This window comes from Dipodomys merriami, unplaced genomic scaffold, assembly GCF_024711535.1.
Source record: "Dipodomys merriami isolate MVZ:Mamm:240054 unplaced genomic scaffold, mDipMer1.0.p SCAF_5, whole genome shotgun sequence".
In the NCBI taxonomy this organism is placed as follows: domain Eukaryota; kingdom Metazoa; phylum Chordata; class Mammalia; order Rodentia; family Heteromyidae; genus Dipodomys; species Dipodomys merriami.
The window spans coordinates 73,974,411-73,999,404 of record NW_027206068.1 but is presented as its reverse complement, the minus strand read 5'-3'; the positions used below and the strand labels follow the sequence as shown (position 1 = coordinate 73,999,404).

At 48.0% G+C, this 24,994-nt stretch overlaps 1 protein-coding gene across 1 annotated transcript in view; it reads right to left on the bottom strand.

Annotated features, from left to right (window-relative positions):
* Positions 1–24,994, bottom strand: part of Cntnap2 (contactin associated protein 2) — a 1,671,549-nt gene that overhangs the window by 16,297 nt on the left and 1,630,258 nt on the right. Inside the window, exon 22 of the mRNA XM_069996967.1 lies at positions 3,533–3,772. Coding sequence (XP_069853068.1) covers positions 3,533–3,772 — 240 coding nt within the window. The remainder of the gene's footprint in view (positions 1–3,532; positions 3,773–24,994) is intronic.

Here is a 24,994-nt window from a genome sequence, read left to right as displayed (position 1 = left end):
ATTCCAGCAGGAAAGATGATCTAGAATGCGAGAAACCCTCAACCCAGAACTTGGAATTCAGGGCTGGGAAGGTGGCTCAGTGGTAGAGTGCTTGCCTTGCATGCCTGCGGCCTTGGGTTTGATTCCTCAGCACCACATAAGCAAAAAGTAAAAAGCTGGAAGTGGCGCTGTGGCTCAAGTGGTAGAGCACTGGCCTTGAGCTGAAGAGCTGAGGGACAGCGCCCAGGCCCAGAGTTCAGGCCCCACGACCGGACCCCCCCCCCCAAAAAAAAAGAACTTGGAATTCAGAGTGATGGATGCAGGCTGCCAGACACTATTTTTCTACGCAGAGCTGGTTGGAAAAGTGCAGATACTTAGGGATTACCAGATGTAGAAGGAAACCTGTGTTTCCCTGGTGTGTCTAAAAAGCAGAAATGTCTGGAAGATGAGCCTTCCACACTTGCTTGCTTGGGGTGCTTTTTCTCCCAGAAAGGCCAAGAGCAAACCCAGTATAGACCCCGCTTCGGGGAGCGTTTTATAGTCAGGAGGACCTCGTACACAGGACACGAGCTCCCCTAAACAGCGGCGGCTCTCCTCTGTTCTGGAAACCCCTGTGTGCTATCCCCCTCTCCCCTCTCACTCTCCATTTTGTTTGTAGGATCTAACTTAGGGCCTTGTGAATACAGGGCAAATTCTCTCCCTTCCTCCATCATCCTTTCTTTTTTTCCCTCCTTCTCTCCCTCCCTTCCTCCCTCCCTCCCTCCCTCCTCCTCCTTCTTCCTTCCTTCCTTCCTTCCTTCCTTCCTTCCTTCCTTCCTTCCCTCCCTTTCTTCCTTCCTTCCTTTCTTCCCCTCCCTCCCTCCCTCCCTCCCTCCCTCCCTCTTTCCTTCCAGCCTCCCTGTCTCCCTTCCTCCATCATCCTTTCCTTTCTTCCCTTCCTCCCCTCCTCCCTTCTTTCCCTCCCTCCCTCCCCCCTCCCTTCCTCCTCCCCCCTGCCTCCCTCTCTTTCCCTCCCCCCCCCACCACAGTTTGCTTGCATCTAGACCTCACTTTGTGCCCAGCTTGGCCTCAGATTCACCAGCCTCCACCTCAGCATCCCGAGTGCTAGGATTGCAGGTGTGCACCATCATGCCTGCCTGGGAGCACAAGCATCTTCATCTGCCGGAAATGTTTCTTAGCCTGTGTGCATTGTCACACACCACTCAGAAGGAGAAACGTGCTTCCAAACACAGACAAGCACAAATCGCTTGGTTTTTGCATCTATCCCTGATGGCTGGCTCATGAGCTCACGGGATGATGGCCCCTCCTGGCCCAGGACAGCATCTAGAGGTTTCCCAACCCAGAGCTCGGGCTCCCTCATTTGGCATTCCTCCCTGTGGGTCTTTTTCAGCCAGGCCATTTCCCCTCCCCTTTTCCCCTCCTGCAACAGAAATGCTGGGCGGGAAAGCCAAGCGGGCCGGCGTGGCCTGCGGCATGGCCTGCTGCGTGGCTTGGTCCCCAGCGCCCCATTGTCCCCCTCTCCCCCTAGCCATGTTCTGGGACAGACATGTGAGGAACAAAGGGCCTGGCTAGTCTGCCAACAGCCGTTGTGACACAGGGACAGTCCTGGCAGGCACCCGGTGGTGCGACTGTGTTCAGGGCCATAAATAGTGCGCAGGGCTGCAGTGCCCTGACCACCACCAGCAACTGCTGCTGTTCATGAGCTGCTACAGATTAGAAGCGGCGTGGGGGGCAGGCAGGGGGCCTTGGAAGCTTCTACTGGACAAGCATGACTGCACATTGTGTAATTGTGTATAATATATAATATAATATATATAAATTAATATATAATATATATGATGGTTATTAATGCCATTGCGGTTCCACATTAGAAAAGCTTACTGTTTCTTTGATTGGTTGTGCTAAAAGGCTTTTATTCTTGGCAGTACTGGGGTTTGAACTCAGGACCTGGGGTTGAAACTCAAGGTCCTGTGGTAGGCTAGCGTGACCCGAGCTGTGCCTCCGACGATGCTGTTTTTCACTGTATCACCTCATGAGTTGGGGCTTATGGATCGCTTTTGAAGCGTGGGCAAACTGAGGCCTGAGTGCCACGCCGACCCCAGTAGAGTCTGCTTAGCATGGGAAACCATCTATCAGACCATGATAGGGGCCTCGAGACCTATCTCTGAGTTTTGGGACTTCACCGAAGTCTACCTCAGAGAATGGGGCTTTACAGAAACCTATCTCCAAGTTTTGGGACTTCACCGAAGTCTACCTCGGAGAATAGGGCTTCTAAGAGGCCTACTCCTGGGAAAAGGCTGGAAAAACCCCTGGGAAAAGATGTGTTTCTGTCTTTCTTTTCCTCATAAGAGTGCCTATCAATCTTTTACTGTTTCTGCTGTTCATTGTACTTACTCATTGTCAACGTTCCCTTATTCAAAGCTCTTTTCCAATATCTGATGAGTGTCTTAAAAATATGACTAACTCACCAGAGTTAAGTGCTACCCTGAAACCCCTCTTATGGAGGCTAGTAGACAAGTTATAAGTAAATATAAAAGTATTGGGGGTTTCACAAAGTCACTCCAGCAGAAGAATTGTAAGAAATTTACAAAAAGTTGTAGGCGCGGCTAGAACAGAAAGAATGTATGGCAATTGCTGAGATAACTACTTAGGAGAAAGAACTTCCTCATTTACTAAGAGACTTGCTAAATCTAAGTCTCCGTGGTGCTTACTATTAAAGAAGGAACAGGAAAGATCTTAATGGGACAGTTAAGGCCTCTATAGAAAAAAGTAGTGGTTAATTGGTGACAATCATCGAAACCAATTGTATTTCTTAAAAATAGAGGTAAAGCCGGAAACAAGTGCCTTTCAGGCGACCAGCTGGTGACTGCCCAAGAATGAAGCCCTGCAGCAAGATTATGTAACCTTTTGCCCTTTCTTATGGAGACTTTTTGCTATAAAAGTTTGTTATCCTCTGCATTAAATCGCACTCAGCACTCAGCATCCACTCCTAATGTGTGTGAGTTGTCTGTTTGCCATCTCCCCGTCCTATTCCAGGTTCCTCCCCTAGGTATCCTCCGTCGTCCCGACAGAACCCGGTCCGCGGCACCTGAGGCTCTGGACTGAGGCCATGGGGGTGGCGGAGGCCGGGCCTCACTGCTCTGTCGCCTCCCACCCTGTCTTCTTCCGGTCAAGCATTGGCATCATCACGCCATGTTGCAGAGGGCACTTTGGGCAAAACACACACACACACACACACACACACACACACACACACACACACACACACACACGCTCCCTGAGATGACAGGTGTGGGGCACCATGCCTGGACATCTCTTAATGTAATGTAAATGAAGAATCTTGTCTGTATTCTTGGATTGTCTACTCCTGACCCTAAGCAAGAATGATAGTTGGAACTTGTAGATCCTTCACCAGGGGCTGACAATGTTGAGAATGCGTGTGCCCTCCAGTTCTTTCCTTAATCATCCGGAGACATGACCGTCAGCCCATTTGACAGCAGAGGAGACGGAGGTTTAATGAAATCAGGCCCTCTGCCCCCGACGTGGACTTTACCTGAGTCTAGGTGGTCGAGGTGCCAGGGATCCGTGGCGGACGACATGGGGGAGAGCGTCAGCGGGGAGGCCCCGCAGTTGGACTCCACCAGCTCGCCCTGGACGTGCACGTGGGCCGAGGCGTTGGTGTGCCTCAAGGCGGCCTTGAGCGGGGCGATGTGGTTGAACTGCACCCTGGAGAGGCAGCCTGTGAAGCCTGGGGTGTTGTACTTGTGAATCTCCTGGTCGATCTTGCCCGTTTCTGCAGGGGGAAGGGAAGAGGGGGGGGGGAGAGGGAGAGAGAGAGAGAGTCAAGACGTGAGGAGCACTCCTGTGGACGATCCGTCCTGGAATGGCAGCGGCCACTCAGACCTCAGCTTCCCACACCGTGGCCTGTGGACGAAATGTTTGCCCCGTGGGACAACCGTGCTCTATAACAAGTGACAACACTGTGTCTTCTTTACCTCTAGTTTTAGAGCCTTACAGACATGAATGCCAACGGCGTCCGTAAATGCCTCTTCCTGGCTAGCAGAGCCTTTCACCCGGTGTGATTTCATTATTGGATTATCTACTTCTTTCTTTCTTTCTTTCTTTCTTTTTTTTTTTTTTTTTGCAGAGCTGAGAAATAAACTCTGTCTTTGGCGACAGCATCAGGGCCTCTCGTAAACCAGGGTAGCAGGTTTGTCTGGTGCTCTGCAGTGTGGTTCAGGAGAGATAGCACCAGAACTGACTCTTACAAAGAATGCCAGGCTGGTTATTTCATATGGAGGGATCTGTGGGCTCACAGGGGTCAGGGGTCAGGGGTCAGGGCCTTGGGTTTTTTTTTTTAATTATTTTTGTGTCAGTACTGGGTCTTGAACGCAGAATCTTGAGTTCTTGCTTGGCTTTTGTGCTTAAGGCTGGTGCTCTACCACTTGAGCCACACCTCTAGTTCCAAGAAGGGCCTTGCATGCCAGGGAAGGTGTTTGCATTTGAATAGGAAAGTCAGAGATGTTTAGACTGCTGAGGATTGCCATGGAAGCTGGACTGGAGGACAATTCTAGTGGCAATTGCTCAAATCAGGATTCCACCATCTCTATGTCCCCCAGCCACCACACCGCATCTCTCAAAACTTTCTGACTGCAGACGCTTCTTTTTGTTAGAGATGGAGGCAGGGTGGCATGGGGGATCTGAGTAAGGCACTTTGTTCTCTGCCAGCCTCCTTGGACCCTTGCTTGCTCTCCCTGAACCTGAGCTGTGCTGTTATCACTGAGGAATCAGGTTAGGTTTTGTTCCATCTGTGGAGAGTTGAGTGGAGACGTCTGACCCCGCCCCTTTTCCCAGAATCCCTGGCCTTTTCCTCAACTTTCAGGAGAGCGCACACCCCTGCCGTGCCACATGGGCTCCTGTCTGTCCTTTTAAATCTCCCTGAGTTGCCATGGAAACGGGCTTTTGACAATGGACCATGGGTCAGGGAAATGGAGGCAGCTGGGACCCAGGCCTGAGGGCCTGTGGGTATTGGCAGAGAAGTGTGTGTGTGGGCAGAAGGCTGCACCGATGGCAGGAGAGCCTGGGAGGAGAGCTGCTTTCCTCTTCTCTTTGGGGCTCTTTCACTTGCTTCTGTAGCTTTTCAGGCGCTCCCTCCCCCATGTGGGAAAACTCCCTGTGGTCAGCTGTGAGCCCATCTGGGAAGGTCACTGGGTCAGCAGAAGAGAAGGGCCAGGCTTCCCAAATCTGGAGGCCATTTCACATCTGGATGACATGCAGGTCCATGCTTATTCTCTTGTGGCTGAGACAGTTCCTCTGGGGACCAAGTGCTCTCAATTCTATAGGACCCAACAGTTCCAACTTGGTCCATGTGATAATAACAGGATTAGTGCATCGACTATATGCCAAGGTCAGCCATGGGTGGAGGATTGTACCCAGTCCACATTATGCAGAATCTCACCAGGTTTCCTAGCAACCTGGCTCTTATTTGTATGTGGCAGGTCTCCTAAAGGTCCATGGGGTAATAGCTTGTTTCCCCAGCTATTTGTAGGAGGTGTGGCCTAATGGGAGGAAGTTAGAACATTGGGAGAGTGCCTTGAAGAGATTTTAGGATTCTAGTTTCTCCTCCTCCTCCCCCCCTCTTCTGTTCTTTTCTTCTTTTCTGCCATGAAGTGAGCAGACCTCTTCTACCAAATGCCCCTGCCATGGTATTTTGTGCCACTATGGAACTAACTAGGTTAAATAACAATGTCCTGAAAATATGAACCAACATGATGAACTTTTGCTCCTTCTAAATTGGTTAATCACACACACACATTTTACAGTGACAGAAAGCCAGCACAAACCCTCTTAGCTGGATAGGATCAGGCCCACTTTGCAAAGGAACAAACTTCTACTTGAAGGCTTTGCCAATGAATAAATGTTTGTGGTTCATCTAAAAAAAAGTAGGGAAATCAAGTGTTTTGTATTGGTTGCCATTTCTTTCTGAAAAAAAAAAAAAACAACATCACCTTACATTGTTTTTCAGATTCATGATGGTTTCTATAGAAGGACATATGGAGGTTTTTAGAGAAATTGTGGTGGTTATGACAACTGTTACTGTTTTGTTAGAGGCAGAGCCAACAGAATTGTTTTCAACAATGCGGTGAGCTGGCGTCTGAGCCTGGCCCACATTGTTGAAAGTCCCAGCAAGCTCTGTAAATCTGCTTCCTGAACAAGAGTTTGTATTTTTTGTGCACACTGACAAACAATAGCGGGGTATGGCTAGCACGTTGGTAGAGCTGACTTCATTACAACTAAATTAAAATCCGCAAAACCCATTGGCTGTCTCCTGCAGAAATCAAACATGAAGAGGCCGTTAACTAGCAGGCACTGCTTTTCACCTGGTGGTGTCTTGGTGGAGGCGTTCCTGTGAGGGAACTTGCCTGATGGAAAGCAGATTGGAGGACTGGGGGTGGGGGGGGGAGGGGGGAGGAGGGCAAGGTTGAACGGAGAGGATGGGGAGGGGGGATGTAAACGTGTAAATGTGGAACAGGGAAGCGGGTTGAGACTGGTTGGGGACAGCGAAGGCATGAGGGAGAGGGACGGAGGGTGTGTCAAAGTGGAAGCACTTTGTGCAACTAACTGGTGCTAATTTTTAAAAAAATGTGGGGACAGAAAGACGGGCAGTGTCGTCACTTCTGAAATGAACATCTCAGGCAGCAGCCAGTCCTTTCCCGTCTTCTGCGCACAGCGATGTGGGCCGTGGAAAGCGACCGCTTATAATCCCGACGTGATTCTGAGGAACGCGTGAATGAAGTGCTCAGGGCTAGTCCTGAAGGAGGAGGCAGGCGGGCGCATGCGCACACTTCATCGTGCTTTGCCCTGCTGGTTGTCTGTCCAGCAGCGGGCTGGAGTGCAGGGAAGCGTCCAAAGAGAAAAGGGAAGGGAGGTGGCTCTGCAGAGGAGGCCTTGCCCTGGGGCCCCGCAGACTTGCGCCTGTCACCACTCCCCCCGTGACCGGCAGCTATCCAGACAAGGGGTCCTGCTGCAGAACTGCCCATTCCTTGCAGAATTTCAATCTGCTTCTACAGGCTTCTTGGATCTCCGATCGGCTCTCCTTGCCAGCTGATTTTGTTAGCGTTTTTGCTTTTTAGTTTCCTATGCATCTTTTTTTAAAGAAAGGAATGTGGTATTATGAAGTATAAAATCTGGTTGCCAACCCGATCAGTCATGAAACAGAGCCAAAAGGTCTTTGCGAAACAATGTGACTTGGCTTTGTGGGTTGAGCACCTCTGGTGTGTGCTAGGAGCCGATGGAAGTCACCTTTCTTAGTGTGTGTGTGTGTGTGTGTGTGTGTGTGTGTGTTGTGTGTGTGTGTGTGTGTGTGTGCGCACGCGTGCATGCATGCCTGAGTCCCACCATTACTTCTCAGAGGCTATGGTGCAGTTGGCCCCCAAGGTACGGTCCCCTCTGTCCCTTCCCCCCCTACTCAGGAGTGGTGTGTGCTTTTCTTGTCACCCCAGGAATGGCATGGGGTACCTCAGAGGCTGGGTATTAGATGGCATCTGATCATGGGCGACGGTGTTAGTCTCTTCCCAATTCCCTTCCAACCTGCCAAGGAGAAGGTGCCCCATGGACGCAGTGTGGGTCCAGACTGCCCTTTCACTATGTAACAGGTACCACTTGCCTCTTCCTAAGGAGAGGGCAGCCCTTGGAGCTGGCTGTCCCCGCCACCACAGTCCTGAACTTCACTGTCTCTCTCTTCACAGTAGTACGCACCGTAGCCGCAGCTTTGTCACGACAGTAAGCAGTAATACCCACGTTCTGTTTTACAGAGTATCACAGAATTTTCCTTTCACCTGAATGTTTCCCTTTTAACAGAAATTGAAGTAAAAGTACTTGAGTCAGGTGCAGTGGCTCATGCCTGTAATCCTGACTACATGAGAAGCAGACATTGGGAGAAATGTGATGTGAAGCCAGCCTGGGCATAAACTTGAGACCCCCATCTCAACCGATTGCTGGGCAGGGTGGTGTTCACCCGCAGTCCTGGTTATCCTGGGAAATGTAAATAGGAAATTTGTGGTCCAGGCTGGCACAAACACACTGGCCAGGCCCTGTTCAAAACACAAAAGCAAGTTGAAAAGGACAGGGATGTGCGGTTGAAGTAGCCCAGTTCAAGTGTAAGGTCCCCAAAGCAAAAAATAAAAAGACTGGAGACGTGGCACCCATGGTAAAGCACCGCCTAGGCACGGGTGAGACCCTGGGTTCAAACCCCAGTGCCACTGCCACCCAAAGCAAACCGTGTTCATTTCTTTCCTCATTGCTGTAACAAGCTCTCTGAGAACACGCTCCACCGTGGAACGCTCCACCTGTCTCAGCTTTCCGGGGGGTTTGATCCATGTCGAGGAGGCGGCCTGGTGGAACAGAGCGGCAGGAAGCAGAGCAAAGGGAACACAGGAAGGGGCTGGGACAAGGTACAGAACCCCCCCCCCCCCCCCCCCCAGGATGCCCCAGGGACCTGCTTCCTGCCACCTGGGCCTGCTCCTCCTCACCGGCCATGACGCCGAGCCACTGTGACTCCACCGAGGCATAGAGTCAGAGCCCTGCCACCCTCATCTTCCTCGGACGTTCCATCTCCCCAGCCCAGCCATGGCGAGTGGCTTCAGGAAAGACAGTGGCAGCAAAGGAGGGGACAGCTGGAGCTGGCGACAATGTCCCCGGCAGAGGAAAGGCTGGGGCTGTGGTCCCCAGGTGACTCTCCTGGGGGAACATGAATGGGGGGACCTGCTCCTCGTGCAGTGAGTGCTTCCAGGTCCGGCTTTTCCATTCCCCTGGAAGCCATCCGCCCGGGCACAGCATCCCCCAGCACTGACACCACCAGCCCCCTGGCCCTGCGGGGACAGAGCCTGGAGGGGCTTGCTCTGGGATCCCCTCCCAAACCCACGCGACCCTCTGCCATCGAGGGCTGGGCCAAGGGCTGCGGAAGTGTGGACACAGCCCTGTTCACAGAGTAGATCTTGGGGAAGGCAAGCGGGGAAGAAGCATGCAGGGAGTGGGGTTTATGGTGCCTCATGGAATAAGTAGAATGTGGGTTTCTAATGACTGTCTGTGTGAGGTAGATTTTAATTAGTATTTTTGTCATGCCAGTTATGGTGATTTCAGGACCTGAGGCTGTCCCTGAGTGCATTTTTACTCAAGGCTAGTAGTGCGCTACCACATGAACTTACAGCTCCACTTCTGGCTTTCCTGGGTAGTTTATTGGAGGTAAGAGGCATGTGGACTTTCTAGCTTGGGCTGGCCTTGAACTGGGATCCTCACAGGTCAGCCTCCTGCCTGACCTGTGCCACTGACACTCTGCTTGTCTGGAAGTTTTAAACAGTTCTCGTACAGTCAGACTGGTCTGACTGGAATGAGGGTAGAGTGGCCCCACACGGGCACCTGTAGTTCTGGTGACAACATGGCCAGGTCTGCCCTTTCCAGACTGTGGTACCCTGCCTCAGGGCTGGGCACATGGGTATTAGATTGGAGAGTTTCCCATCTCTTCCCATGTGGCCATAGTTGTGTGGCAAGTGGACTGGAGAGGTCAGTAGAATAAGTAACCATAACACATCTCCTCAAAAAGCCAAAGCACTCATCCCCCCAAAAGCAGAATCAAATCAAATCAACCACATCCTTCCAGCCTAGAAATGTTGGCTTCTGTCGGTGCGGGTGGGGGGGGGAGGGGGGGGAAGGAGAAGGATTGGGATGGGGGGGGGGGAGGCTGGGAAGGGATGTGAAGGGTAAACAAAGGAGGAGGCTGCAATGCTTGGTAAGAAATGTACGCATTATCCTGCCCATGTAATTGTAACTCCTCTGTACAGTATGTTCACAAATAAAATTAAATTAAATTAAAAAAAAAAGAAATGTTGGCTTGTAGTTTCTCACCAGCCCAGCTTTAATCAGTAATGTCTTATAATCATCTGTCTTTTAAACATTCCCAACTAGAACCACATACATAATTGGTGTCAGAGTGCCATTATGTACAATGATGTTTTATTTACTCCCTTAAAGAAAGACACTAATGAAATTTCACTATTATTAGATGCTTTTCTCTCTTATGAAGGCAGGTCAGACTAAGATACGCTCTTCACCTATGACCTGGACTAAAACAAGACAAAGAATGAGAATGTTGAGAGAGAGAGAGAGAGAGAGAGAGAGAGAGAGAGAGAGAGAGAGAGAGAGAGAGAGAGAGAGAGAGAGAGAGAGAGAGGGAGAGAGAGGGAATACTAATTAACCAATTGCTTTTCAATTGCTTTTCTATACCAATTGGCTACAGTGTAACTTGTGTATTTTTACTAAGGACTGATAACATGGAAACATTAAAAATTAATGACTTTAGCTGGGTGTTAGGTGCCTCACACTTGTAATCCTAGCTATTCAGGAGGCTGAGATCTGAGGATCCTGTTTCAAGCAGAAGAGTGTGTAACTCTTTTTTTTTTTTTGGGTCCGGTCGTGGGGCCTAAACTCTGGGCTTGGGTGCTGTCCCTCAGCTCTTCAGCTCAAGGCTAGCGCTCTACCACTTGAGCCATAGTGCCACTTCCGGCTTTTTTCTTTTTGCTTATGTGGTGCTGAGGAATCAAACCCAGGGCCTCATGCATGCAAGGCAAGCACTCTACCACTGAGCCACCTTCCCAGCCCGAGTGTGTAACTCTTATCTCCAATTAACCACCAACAAACTGCAAATAGAGTTGTGGCTAAAAGACAGTACCCAGGTCCCGTGTTCAAGCCCTAGTACTGGCGTGCACATGCACACACCTGCGCGCGTTCACACACATCTTTTTTGTGAAGATTTAGCATACTATACGACCTTGCAGAAATGTAAAGAATGAACATTTTTATTTGTACCAACTAACAGCTCTGAAGTTTCTAGGGATAGTAAATAGGTTAAAATTGTTATTCTCATTTCTAAAATCTAGTCTTGAAAAAAAATCTGAAAACAGAAAGTGTACTGTGATTGCTGCTTCATCTCGTAATTGTAATGATGCAGTATCAAAAGCAATGGAGAAGATTTTAGATGTTTCCCAAACGTTAGACATTTGGCATTGTGCACAGCACACATCTGAAAGGGATTTTTTACTTCATGTAGTCAGACGTAAGAGAAAACCTGGAAGGGCTGTTGTCTGTTTAATGGGACCTTCCCATTCTCATTCTTGCTTGGCTTTTTCCACTGAAGGCTGGTGCTCTACCACTTGAGCCACACCTCCACTTCTGGCTTTTTGGTGGTTAACTGGAGATGAGTCTCCCAGACTTCCTGGCCTGCACTGTTTTTGAACCTTGATCCCCAGATCTCAGCCTCTGAGTAGCTAAGATTACAGGTGTGAGCCACCAGCACCTGGCAGAAATCCACATGAGGCTCGCTGGCAACATAAGGAAAATTGAGGTGCTTTTTTGGTTTTCAAGTGATTTTCCTTCTCTTCCCAGCCGCTATTGAGTGCTCCCTAGCCAGGACTAGCAGGGGTCATTTGATGTCAACTCCTGGGACACAGAGGGCCTTGGGGCAGGAGGGAAGAGAGTCTAGGGGATGGAAGAGAGGAGGGTGGAGGAGAACTAGGGTAGGAGAATCGTAGCTAATGCCCCTTTGAAGAATTCTGTAACACAGAGAAGTACTTTCCTCCCTTCGTTCTTACTTCTTTGTAATTCCTGCCCCCGGAGACTTCCAAAGCCATCTTAACCAAGCAATCCTTTGAAGACTGAGATTGCAGGAAAGCATCAGTTTCAGTCTTTGGTGACTGGATGCGGAGGTCAGAGCTTAAATCCATGGTTTTCCCAGGGGGGTGATGAGATCAGTCAGGTTCACATGGAAAGAGGGGAAGGTTTCTAGAAGGTGTATTGGGGGTGGGGTCCCGTCCTTGGCTCTCTGTGTTACATAGAGAGCCCAAGAAAGGATTGAAACCTTGGAACCGTGACAAACGGTGCTCAGAGCCTAGAACATGACTCGAGGCTGAACAGGACCACAGCAGACAGGACGGTGGACATTCTTGTCACAACTACCCTGGATGTCACAGCCAGGAAATGGAGTCTAGAGCTGGCCTAGTAGGGTTTTGGGGGCCTAACAGCGTGCTTTCCTTCACTATACTTTCCCCTCCGTCTAAACTCACATTGTCCATTTTCATCTTGAGCCAAGAATCCACTAGGTTGCGGGGGGGGGGGGGGGCTGACAGAGGACACCTACATTTCAGCAAAGCTACCTGTGAGCCTGTGGAGACACATTTGGTGGAGGAGATAGATGAAATGGGGCGCACTAGAGTAGAAGGAGGATTTTAAGGCAGCTATGCATGGGGTGAGAGGTGGGAAGGGTCTGATCAGTGGGGAGATGTCTGCTTCCACCGAGAATTTCAGCGCTATGAATCCAAGTCATCGTCATGTTATTTTAGGAATGACAATAAGAATCATAAAGAGTATTTATTTTTAGAAAGCTGCACTACGCCGGTGATCCGCTGACCACGTGACTCCCAGCATTCATGGAAAGGCCCTGGCTGGATGGGAAATGACAGGATCACACAGCCAAGGGACGTGGCAAGGTGACTGAATGAGGGCCTGCCACATGCTCTGGGTGGCACCCAGGACTCTGCCCTGTGGCCTGATCTGGCCATTTATGTAAATCTTCACCAAAAAAATTCTGTGATATGTGCCCAATGGCCTTCTGGTATCCAGAGCAGAACACTGACATGGCTGAGTTCTAGAAACTCACGGACTGGCCAGACTTTTGCTGCTCTGTGTGGAAGGATCTGAGACAGAGAAGTCCAGCCTCCAGCTCGTGGGAGACCAGGGCTAGTGTTCTACCACCTGGAGCCACGGTGCCATTCCCAGCTGAGAAAAAAGAATCTCCTACTTCCTTGCCTGGGCTGACTTTGAATTTCAGTCCTCAGATCTCAGCCTCCTGAGTAGCTAGGATGACAGGCGTGAGCCACCAATGCCCGGCTACACTCATTTTGTCAAAATCAGCTTTTATGTGAATCATGGGTTCTCAAATAGGATTTAGAGATAGCCCGGCCACTCTTTATATTCCTCATTATAGCTTTTCTTCCATAGAATTCAAAATCCGCTAAATGCAATGCTATAAAACTGAAAGGCATTATAATCACCATCATTTAAAAGTAGATTCTGGGGAGGGACTGGGAGAGAGGGAGGGAGCAGAAGACACTGTAGGAAAGGAAATGTGCTCACAACCTGATTCATGTAACTGTAATCCCCCTGTACATCACCTTTATAACAATGATGAAGTAAACTACTTAAAGAATAAAAGTAGATTCTGGATGGTTTAGGTGATTTAACTGAAAATAGCTTGAATTGGCTAAAAAAATCTTTAAAAGCAGTGCTTAGACGTCGAAAGACCTCTAAATGCAAAGGCTCTGCTTAATCCTGGGCAATTCTCTCGCTTTTTCTGTTCTTTCTGACACATGAGTGTCATCTCACAGGGAACAACAAAAAGCGCAGCCACCTTTTACACACACACGCACGCGCGCGCGCGCACACACACACACACACACACACACACACACACAGTGACCTGGTTTTCAGCAAATGTGCTGTAGGCCTGGCTTCTCCTCAGGTGTTGGCCTCCATGAATACTTAATGTTGTTGATGGCTAAAAATGCACTAACTTATTACCATATTCTAGAGGCATGCTTAACATTCTTATGAATATTCATAGCCAGTTGCTACAGCAGGTACAATTCTGGACCCCTTTTAGCTGATGATGCCCAGAAGTCAGGGAATTTCTAGGTGATGTCAGTGTGTGAAGCCAGGAACTATTCCTCTAAAACTCAGCTTTAACCCAAATTCTGCTATCTGTTGAAAGGCCAAACAAGACCTTGGGAACTGTAGATAAGGAGTTCCTTCTAGAAAGTTCCAAGGTTCCCAGGATTTTAAAGATCCTTCCTTATGTGTGCATTAAATACCTAGGACTTGCTGGGTGCTGGTGGCTTCTATTTGTAATCCTATCTATTCAGAAGTCTGAGATCTGACGATCATGGTTCAAAGCCAGCCCTGGGAGGATAGACTATGAGACTCTTATCTCCAGTTAACCACCAGAGAACCAGAAGTGGTGCTGTTGCTCAATGTGGTAGAGTGCTAGCCTTGAACAAAAGAGCTCAGGGACGGTGCCCAGGCCCCAAGTTCAAGCCCTATGACTGACAAAACAAAACAAAAAACTCAAAAAACCTAAGACCCAAGAGACTTTCACAGGTCTCTTCCTCTTCCACCTCAACTTCTAGTCACGTGTGTATGTGCTAGGACACTGTCTCAGCTTTCTTACTCAAGGCTGGTGCTCTACCATTTGAATCACAGCTCCTCTTCTGGCTTTTTGCCAGTACACTGGAGATAAGAGTCCCACAGACTTTCCTGAGTGAACAGATTTGGATTTACCATCCTCAGATCTCATTCTCCTGAGTAGTTGGGATTACAGGCATGAGCCACCAGTGCTGGCTTCCATTTTAACAGATGCTGTGCCCTTGGACTTGGGGTGCTCATCAGATTGATTCAATGTGGGAAAGGCAGTGAAGAACAAAGCTGATCTGAGTCAGATGGGAACCTGCATCCTGCAGCCATCTCTGTCAATGATTTACCAAAATCAGGGGCTGGTTTAGAGTGCTGGTGCTTTTCAGTTTTACTTTTAAGGGAAGACAGGGGCCGCTTTCTGACATGTTTGCTTAGGGCCTTCATTTCCAGCTCTCACGGAGCTGGCTGCCTGCTTATTTCCCCAGCAGGGCCGTCTCTGGTCCTGTCATTATCTCCACTCTTCTGGCTGCCCACATGCATTGACAAAGCATTCATCTCCTTCTCAGAAAGTGCAAATTACAGCGGCTGGTTACCTAGAAGGCAGTTCTGGTCGGCCTCATTTTCTCTTGGTGTCAGGCTGTGTGCTTTGTTCTGCGCCCATCAAAGCTCAAAATCTCTTAAGGTGAAATTGCATGCCTTTCTCTTTTAAAACATGTTACCGGGAAATAGTCATCTTGGGGGAAATTAATCCACTTGGCAGAGATTTTTTTTTTCTCCTCTGGATAAGAAAGTATTTAATTCTTTTTGCCATGGTATTCTAGCTGACTAGCTGTCTAGAATCCCTTTCTTTTCTTTTTTTCTTTTCTTTCCTGTTCCCTTTCTCCCTCTTTCTTGTCTTCCTTCTTTCCTCCTCTCTTCCTCCCTCCCTCCCTCCTTCCCTCCCTCCTTCCCTCCCTCCCTTCCTCCCTCCTTCCTTCCTTTCTTTCCTCTCCTCCCTCTCTTCTTCCCTCCCTCTCTTCTTCCCTCCCTCTCTTCTTCCCTCCCTCCCTCCTTTCCTCTCTCCCTTCCTTCCTTCCTTCCTTCCTTCCTTCCTTCCTTCCTTCCTTCCTTCCTTCCTTCCTTCCCCTCTCTCCTTCCCTTTCTCCCTTTTCTACTCTTTTTCCTCCTCCTCTTCCTCTTCTCCCCTTCTCTCTCCTTCTCCCCTCCTCCTCTCTCTCCTCTCCCATCCCCTTTTGTACCAGAACTGGTGCTTGAGCTCAAGGCCTGGGTACTGTCCCCTAAGGGTTTTCCTGGTGCTCTACCACTTAAGCCACAGGTCCGCCTCCCGTGTTTTGGTTCATTGGAGATATGCATCTCACACACTTTTCTACCCTGAATGCTTCAAAGCTGATCAGCCTCAGATCCTCCCTCTCTGAGCAGCTTTGATTACAGATGTGAATGTTGGTAAGCACCTGATCTTAGAATCCTTTTTTATGCAAATAGGACCCAACATTAGGGTGACATTTTTGCTTCTTCCTCTAAAAAATATAGAAATAGTACTGGCGAACTGTGCTGCTATAAAGATGAGTGTTCCACATTAAAGCACCCTTCCCCTACTAGCAGTTCATTGTTTACCTTTGGTTTTAAAAGAAACATATAGAAAAGACATATTAGAGGAACCCTAAAAGTACAGTGGACCCTAGGCACTGCTGCAGTCACATTGTGGGGTGGGCGGCCCCAAGTGTGTTCAGTGACTCTTCTTGATGGCTCATGGTTTGACTGGGGATACTCTTACATCATGCTGTGATGACAGCTGAGCAGTAGGCATGTGTGTGTGTGTGTGTGTGTGTGTGTGTGTGTGTGTGTGTGTGTGTGTGTGTGTGTGTATTCTTTTTTTTCTGGTGATGGTACCAGGGCTTGTACTCAGGGCCTTGCACTTCTTCTCTTGCCCTTCTTGCTCATAGCTAGTGCTCTATCACATGAGCCACACCTCGAGTCTAGCATTTTGCTGGTTAATTGGAGACTGAGGGGAATCTTTACTGTTCTCATAACTCCATGTTTCTCCTCTCTCAGCCCAATAATAATAGTAATTCTTCCTCCTCCTCCTCCTCCTCCTCCTCCTCCTCCTCCTCCTCCTCCTCCTCCTCCTCCTCCTCCTCCTCCTCCTCCTCCTCCTCCTCTTCTTCTTCTTCTTCTTCTTCTTCTTCTTCTTCTTCTTCTTCTTCTTCTTCTTCTTCTTCTTCTTCTTCTTCTTCTTCTTCTTCTTCTTCTTCTTTTTGTCGGTCACAGGGGCCTGAACTCTGAGCCTAGGCGCAGCTCAAGGCTAGCACTCTACCACTTAAGCCACAGTGCTACTTCCAGCTTTTTCTGCTTATGTGGTGCTGATGAATTGAACCCAGGGCCTCATGCATACAAGGCAAGCATTCTACCACAGAGCCACCTTCCCAGCCCAACCCAATTCTTTTTCTGTATCCAAAGATCCTATATGAAAGGCCTGCCTCTCCCCTCTTGGCCAGATCATTTTATGGAATATGATGGATTGACCCCCACCCTGTTGTCCCAGGTCCATACAGACGCCAGGCAAAATCCCCGGGATGTGTGAATTTGTTTGATATACCAGCAAGCAATCTACCTAAGCCCAGCTGTACACACCCCATTGTGGGCCCAACCGAAAAGCCCTCACTTCCCTTGGCCTAGTGGCTTTTTCATTAACTTCTGCCCTCCTATAAAAGTCCAGCTCCTGTCCCAACTCTTGGGCACAACCTCCAAACCTGCAGGAATGTCTGTGCCTCTTGCTGTTCCTCAGTAATCAGTTCTTGCCTGTCGATGAGCCAGTCTGACTTATTCCTTTCCCTTCTCCTCCATTTTCCCACCAGAGACAGAGTCTCTTCTGCTGCAGTTGGTCCTCCAAGTCTCAGCCTCCAGAGTAGCTAGGATTATAGACAGGAGCCAACAGTGCCTTGCTTGGATCTTGCATTTCTAAAAAAGGCCCGAAGTCATCTTTCTTTTAAGTCCCTTGCCCCCTGTCTCATACACATAGAGTAAAAGCCATGGTGTGCTACAGCACGAGCTTCTGCATGAGCAACTAGAAACCACAACCACGTGATGATTTCTTACTCCTACAAATTACCTTGGGTGGGCACTGGTGGGCATGCTGGTAATCCCAGCTACTCAGGAGGCTGAGATCTAAGCCACAACTGCCCAGACTGAGTCAGGCCTTCCCCTCCAGCCTCTTCGTGCAGTCAGGAGCAGCAGGACTCTACATTGATCAGATAGCGAGTTTTCTTTCCTGTCAGACTGGAAGCTTCTCAAAGAAGGCACACAGTGTCTTGGCACTTTATCTCGGTGTGTGTGGTGCCTGGAACCCACAGGCCGTGAGTACAGGGGGATGTGCTTTTCTCTATTTATACAACTTCCTGCTTGCCTGACGACTGCTGGGGATATGCAAACATGCATGCACACACTGACTAGGAAGCCATTGTTTTGATTTCATGCACATACACTTGATCACACTTGTTTTAGGTGCAAATATCTAGTTGAAATAAAGAACACCAACTGAGAGTTTCTTGATCAAAGGCCCTGGGGTTGGCACTACAAGGCATAGAAAAACAGGTGAGCTATAACCCGGTTGTGGGAATGGCATAGTCAAGATAAATAGTAATCCAGCAATTCAGGCAAAGTAAGAGAAATAACAGAAATAACATGATGTGTTTTTATAGCTGGACACAGAGAGAGCGAGAGAGAGAGAGAGAGAGAGAGAGAGAGAGAGAGAGAGAGAGAGAGAGAGAGAGAGAGAGAGAGAGAGAGAGAGAGAGAGAAATGATTGATCTAGATTGGGCCTGAGGTGTAATGGAATCCCCCAGTGTGTAAATGATAACTGAAATGACCATGGAACCCAGCTACAGTTGGTAAAGAGAAAGGGGAAGGTAAAGATAGAGACACCTCACCTCAAGGAACCCAGCAGGCAGGCTGGAGGAACGGGATGCTGCCAGGTTGGTGGTGAAGAGCTGGAGGAAGTGGGAAGCCATCCTTCGGGATGGACTGCGCAGTGCTCACCCTTCACAGCAGTTTGGACCTGACCTGACCTGGCAAGCACTAGGGTATCAGTTAATGAGAGATGTGAGGAGTCACAGCTAGGTGGTGCTGGTGGGTGCCAGAGATCAAACACAGGAAGTGGATGGTGGCGCTGGGGCTCCTGCAGCCATCTTGAGTCAGGGGCTGAGAGTTTGACTGAATGGGATGCAGGGGGCAGAGGAAAAGTAGTGGGACTCAGAGGAGACTTTCTTCGTATGGTTTTAAAATCGGAAGTTTTGTTTGTCTACGGTTCAGCAAGCAGGAGGAGATGTGCATAAATGCCAGGAAAATATGAGATCTGGAAAATGTAATAAAAGGCACTGCTGGTTTTTAGTAGGTAATAAACCCCGGCGTTTTCCCAGGGGACTCAGCTCTTGGCTAAGCTGGAAGTCAGCCAATCAGGAGCCGGCCGCTGTTCAAATGACTGCCTGGAGTCAGGACCTTCCATGTCTGCTGTTCATTTTGATGATAAAACTCCCAGTGTCTGTCCCTGTCAGTGAATTCATGGGCTATTAGAAAGCTTGGAAAATTAGAGGGACACAACAACAAACTATGATATGCTTCTCTTAACTTCCATCTTTATGGTGAATTTATGAGCGTTTGGAAAGGTCATGGGGTGCAGGAAATGGAAGACCATGCAGATCGAAGGAAATCAGTGCCATTTTAAATAGGGCAACGTTTTTAAAAGTTAAAGCTGTGAATACTCATAAAATGCCAGAGCAATTGTAGTGTATGTGTGCATGCAACCACATGTGCACGTAATTATCCTTTTGAAATAGCCAGCCGGGCACCATGGCTCACATCTGTAATCCTAGCTACTCAGAAGACTGAGATTGGAGCATCGGAAGAGTCTGTGAGACTCTTGTCTCCAATTAGCCAGCACAAAGCCAGAAGAGGAGGTGTGGCTAAAGTGGTAGAACACCAGCCTTGAGTGTCTAAAAGCCAAGTGAAAGTGCAAGGCTCTGAGTTCAAACCCCAGTAAAGTAAATAAAATAAATAAATAAGTAAATAAATTAGTAACTTAAAATAAGACAAAGTAAAATAACAATAGGAGTATTAAATTTCCAACATAGAGATGAAGATATCAATTTAATCTGTGAGCTACACTGGGCGTAGATAGCAGAGCCAAAGATAACCATTGCTGATTCTGCAGTCCAGCCATAGCTACAAAAATAGAGAAATAAATAGATAATTAATTAGTTAATTAAAGAATGTTCCTCTCAATGACTACAATTAAGCCCACAGTGTGGTTCTCTTCAGTGAAGAAGACAATACTGCACCAGATTTGGTCAGTTCTCCTTTAACTGAACAATTAGTGTGCTTTGTTATCAATGAAGGTGAGACTTTTCTGGAGGAAAAGTGACATGACTCCACATATAGCGATGTGGATTTGCAGCTCCAGGGAATCATAAAACCGAAGTCTTTTCCAGTGGTGTGTACCTATGGTGAGTGTGTTCCCTTGTCTCACGTGATACCTCTAGACTTAGAGGAGTCTGTGAGTCTCTGACTGACATCTCAGGAAAGGGAGAATCCCGGCTGGGTTACTGCATCGCAGCCGCTGAGTGCATCGAGTTAACTTGGCAAGCGATTAACATTCAGAATGGAAGGCAGAAAAAGATGCCAAATGAAATGATTGTGCAATGAAATCTTGGAGTATGAAGTCTTGGAGGTACGGCTGGCCAAGGTGTGTCCACCATAAGAAGTTGGGGGCTGGGGGAACCAGAAAGTGGGCATCTAGATCAATCCTTAGGCTACCAATAATCATGATTGTTAGCTACTCAGGAGGCTGAGATCTGAGGATTGTAGTTTGCATCCAGACAGGGCAGGAAAGTCCCTCAGACTCTAATCTCCAAGGAACTACCAAAAACAAAAAACCAAACTGGAAGTAGAGCTGTGACTCAAGTGGTAGAGCACCAGCCTTGGGTGAAAAAGCTAAGTCAGCATCCAGGCTGTGAAGCTCAAGCCCCAGTAACAGCACACCAAAAAATAATAATCAAGGTCTAAGGATGATTAGATGCTACTAATAATATCCTGCTCACCTTGCTATCTTTCAGTGCCTAGAGGCTAATGCTTTCCACAGGCTTCCCTGAGGCCAGGCTTCCTCTGTGTAATCAGTTTTGTGCCCTGCTCTGTCAGTCATGATGTGCCTGTCTCCAAATCAATGCCGACTCGAATACCCAAGAGAGCTTGGGATCAGGGCTGGCCAGGCCTAGTCATTTTTGTCTAAAGGTACATCCCTCTGCCCCTCCCCACCTAAAGGAGGCTGGTTAGGGAGTGGTCCCAGGGAAGGGAGGTGTCTTAAGAAAGAGCAGAGGAGGATGCTGGTCCTCTCTAGACTTCCCTCATCTTCTACGGGGCCAGCAGAGGCGCCCTGGTCTCTTTTCTTTCAGACTCCTGAGCACAGCTCCCGTGGAGACCAGGAATGGCGTGGAGGAAGGATGCTATCTATCTGCAGAGGCCCAGTGGTGCTCTAGTTTCATGTCTTGTCCCGGATGGGACCAGTGACCTAAGGGATCCTCACCCCTCAAAGAATTCCCTAGGCCACTTTGGAGGTGTCTCATTCTCTGCTGAGCTAGACTTGTGGGGTGATACCCACGGCGTTTCTATGGAAATGGTTCCAAGAAGAAGGTCTTCTCATCAAGGGGAACCAGGCAAGTGGGACACAAAAGAAATACCGGAATTGGTTAACTACTTGTAGAAAACTAAAGCTGATCCGTATATATCACCCTGCACCAGAATCAACTCCAAATGGATCAAAGACCTCAGAGTCAAAGCAGACACTCTGAAAACATTACAGGATGGAATAGGAGAAACCCTAGGTCTCCTTGGCACAGGCCAAAATTTTCTTAATGGAGACCCAGAAACACAACAAATCAAAGAAAGGTTGGACAAAGGGGATTGCATGAAATTGCAGAACTTCTGCATGGCAAAGGACATAGCTAGCAAGATCAATAGAAAGCCCATGGACTGGGAGAAGATCTTCACTAGCCATACAACGGACAAGGATCTCATATCTAAAATATACTTGGAACTCAAAAAATTAAACCACCCAACAACAAATCCTCAAAGAAACAACTGCCCAATAAATAAGTGGGCGAAAGACTTAAAGAGAAACTTCTCTGAAGAGGAAAGAAGGACGGCCAATAGACACATGAAGAAATGCTCAACCTCCCTAGCCATAAAAGAAATGCAAATCAAAACAACATTGAGATACCACCTCACTCCAGTTAGAATGGCTAAAATCAAGCACTCTAAAAACAACAGATGCTGGAGGGGATGTGGACAGAAGGGAACCTTACTGCATTGTTGGTAGGAGTGTAAACTTGTTCAACCACTTTGGAAAGTAATATGGAGGTTCCTCAAAAGACTCCACATAGAGCCCCCCTATGACCCAGCAATCCCACTTTTGGGCATTTACCCAAAAGTTTACAAACAAGACCACACTAAAGCTACCAGCACGACTATGTTTATTGCAGTACTATTTACTATAGCTAAGGTATGGAACCAACCCAGATGCCCCTCAGTAGATGAGTGGATCAAGAAAATGTGGTATATATACACAATGGAATTCTATGCCCCCATCAGAAAGAATAACATTGCCACATTTGTTAGGAAATGGAAAGGCTTGGAAAAAATTATATTAAGTGAAGTAAGGGGCCCAAAGAAACATAGGTCCCATTGTTTCCCTTATTTGCAATATCTAGTATATGTCTGAGTCAAGCAGAAAAGGTCAGATAAGGTGATGTTAGGGAAATGAACCCTAAGATATGTATTCAAATGTTTTTTTTCTTTCATGCGATTGTTTTTTACGCATTTATAAGATTATTTCTTTGTTGCTTTGTATGTCCCTCCCCCACAGTATAACCCCTGCTTTCACTGTATTTGGTGGGGGAGGGACACGGGGGGGGGGAGCGGGGAGGATTGGGGGGGAGGATGGGAAGGGATGGGAAGGGGAAACAAAGGAGGAGGCTACAATGCTTGATAAGAGATGTACTCATTATCTTGCCCATGTAATTGTAACCCCTCTGTACGGTATTTTCACACACACACACAAAAAGACATTTCCAAAAAAAAAAAAAAGAAAAGAAACAGAGCTTCAGCTGGGCGTTAGTGGCTCACATCTAACACCCTAGCTATTCAGGAGTTTGAGATCTGAGTATCATAGTTAGAAACCAGCATAGGCAGAAGAGTCTAGGGGGCAACTCTTATCTCCAGTAAAGGACCAAGAAAACAGAAGTGGAACTGTGGCTTAAATAGTAGAATGCTAGCCTTGAGCAAAAAAGCTTGGGGACAGGGCCCAGACCCTAACTAAGTTCAAGCCTCAAGACTTGAAGGAAAAAAAGAAGAAGAAGGAAAAAAAAGGAACAAAAAGGAGTAGGGCTTCATCAATCTCACTCTTACAGCCAAGAGGAATTTCTAAAAAAAAAAAAGAAAAGAAAAGAAAAGAAAGAAATACTGGGAACTGGAATGGGCTTAAAAGGATTGGATGTTAGAATTTGTAGGACAGGCTTTAAAAGGAAAAAAAAATCACACTTTTTACCCCCCCCCCCCCCATCTATAGACAGGACAGTCGTATTTTGAGTGGTAAGACTCCGTCTCCACAGAGTGTTTTGGTTTCCTGGATGGATCTGGGTTTTCACATTGTGCAAGGCTTTGTGCTTCACTTTCTTACTGCCCTGAGAGGTGCATGGCTTCACCTCACACTGATGCCAACGTGGGATTACAAGTGATTGCTGTGGCCAAACCTTAGCCCCGAACTATTCCGATCGCGCTCAGTGAAAAGCCTCGGTAATGAACCATCACCAGATGCCGCGGACACAACGATTTTTGATGGAGTAGAGAACTGCACTTTTGGGTTTACTGTTGATATTTGGAATCCGCGAGCTGTGGGAGGATCATCTCAGTGCAAACTTGGCTTTCCCAGGTCCGGCGTGACGGGCTTCCCCGTGCCGGGCGGCTGGGATCATAACCAACCCCATCAAGACGCAGAGCATCTAAATCAGAAGCTCATACCAATTCCCTTTTTCTTTTGTGTTTTTGGTACCTGTGTGCTGTGAAAATGAAGACAGGAAAAAAAGAAACTTTGACCTTAGTACGTGGCTCTTGATGATAATCCTGAGATTTTCCATGGTGCCGTGATTTGAACGAGAGAAATCATACAACTATCTAGCATAGCATGGTGCTTAAAACCCATTCCGATCCAGATGGGTTCTTGGGGTTCAGAACCTGTAATCCTCACCTCTCAGGAGTCTTGGATGAGAGATTCAGTCCTTGCTGGCTGAGTTGAGATGACTGGGGTCCTGTGTCAGAGTTGCCTTGTTTATTAAAGTCATCAACAGTAGACTTCAAAATCAGCCCTTATTTCTACTTCTGTCCGTGCCATTCTTTCCCTACATGATAGCCATTGTGTGCTTTTAAAAACATCAATCAGCTGGGTGTCGGTGGCTCACATCTGTCATCCTAGCTACTCAGGAGGCTGAGATCTGAGGATCGTGGTTCAAAGCCAGCCTGGGCAGAAAAGTCTGTGAGACTCTTATCTCCAGTGAACCACGAGAAAACTGGAAGTGGAGTTGAGGCTCAAGTGGTAGAGCGCTCGCCTTGAGCTGAAGAGCTCAGGGACAGCGCCCAGGCCCAGAGTTCAAGGACTGACAAAAACAAAACAAGACAAAACAAAAGACATAAATCACCTGGGTGGTGGCAGGTAATTCCAGCACTTAGGAGGCTGAGGTGGGAGGGTTGGAAATTTGAGGCCAGCCGGGGTGTACGCTTAAAAACTACCATTGGCACCGGTTGTTTTGGAATAAAGTCCAACGGCATGAAGCGTCTTTGTGTGGTCTCTCCGGTGCCTGCGTCCCACACACTCACCTCACTGGATGGCATCTCTGCCACGCCCACCTCCCTTCGCTCGCGTGTGCACACCAACCTCTGCTCTTCCTTCTTTCAGAACTGCTCCCTGGACTTAGCGCCTCTCGGACAGTGGAATCTATTCATGAGCGAGGTTCTGCCTGAAGGAATGAGGGTGAAGGCGGTGTGCACACATTCTTGGAACCAGTGCTTGGTGAAAAGAAAGAGGGATACTATCTACTCCTCTTTCTCCTTCTGAATGGCTGGAAAGAAGATGTGATGGCAGGACTGAAGAAGCCATTCTGGGCCACAAGGTAGAGGTTCCACATTGAAGGTAATGTATTGAGAACATTGGAGAGGAAGACAGCAGCTCCCAAGGCCCCGTGGATGACAGAGTCATCCCATCAGTCTGTCCAGAATGTTCAGTTTTTATTTTGTTTAAGCCCCTGTGAATTCAGTCTTTTCTCTTATATCAGTCATAGACTGTATTTTTATTTTATTTTTGGCACTACTCAGAGCCTCGTGTTTGCTAGGCAAGTGTTCTACCACTCAAGCCACAGCCCTGATCTTTTTTCTTTCAGTTTTTTGTTTTTTTTTTTTCTCGATAGGGTCTCATGCTTTGGCCTGCGCTGACCTAGCAGCTGGGGCTGTGGGCATGCGCTACCAGACCCAGCCATTCACCATAGCATTCTAATAAACACATCAGTGCTTTCGCTTCAGGCTTTGTCTTTGCTGTTTCCGCTGCTGCGTTTTCCTCACCGACTCTGTGACCCTTTTTGTTTGCATTTTTTCCGGCCCCATGCTCAGAGGTCAGGTCCTGGAAGAGCATCCAGGAAGCAAACCAGTGTCTTTCCATCACGGCCACCTACGAGAGTTATTA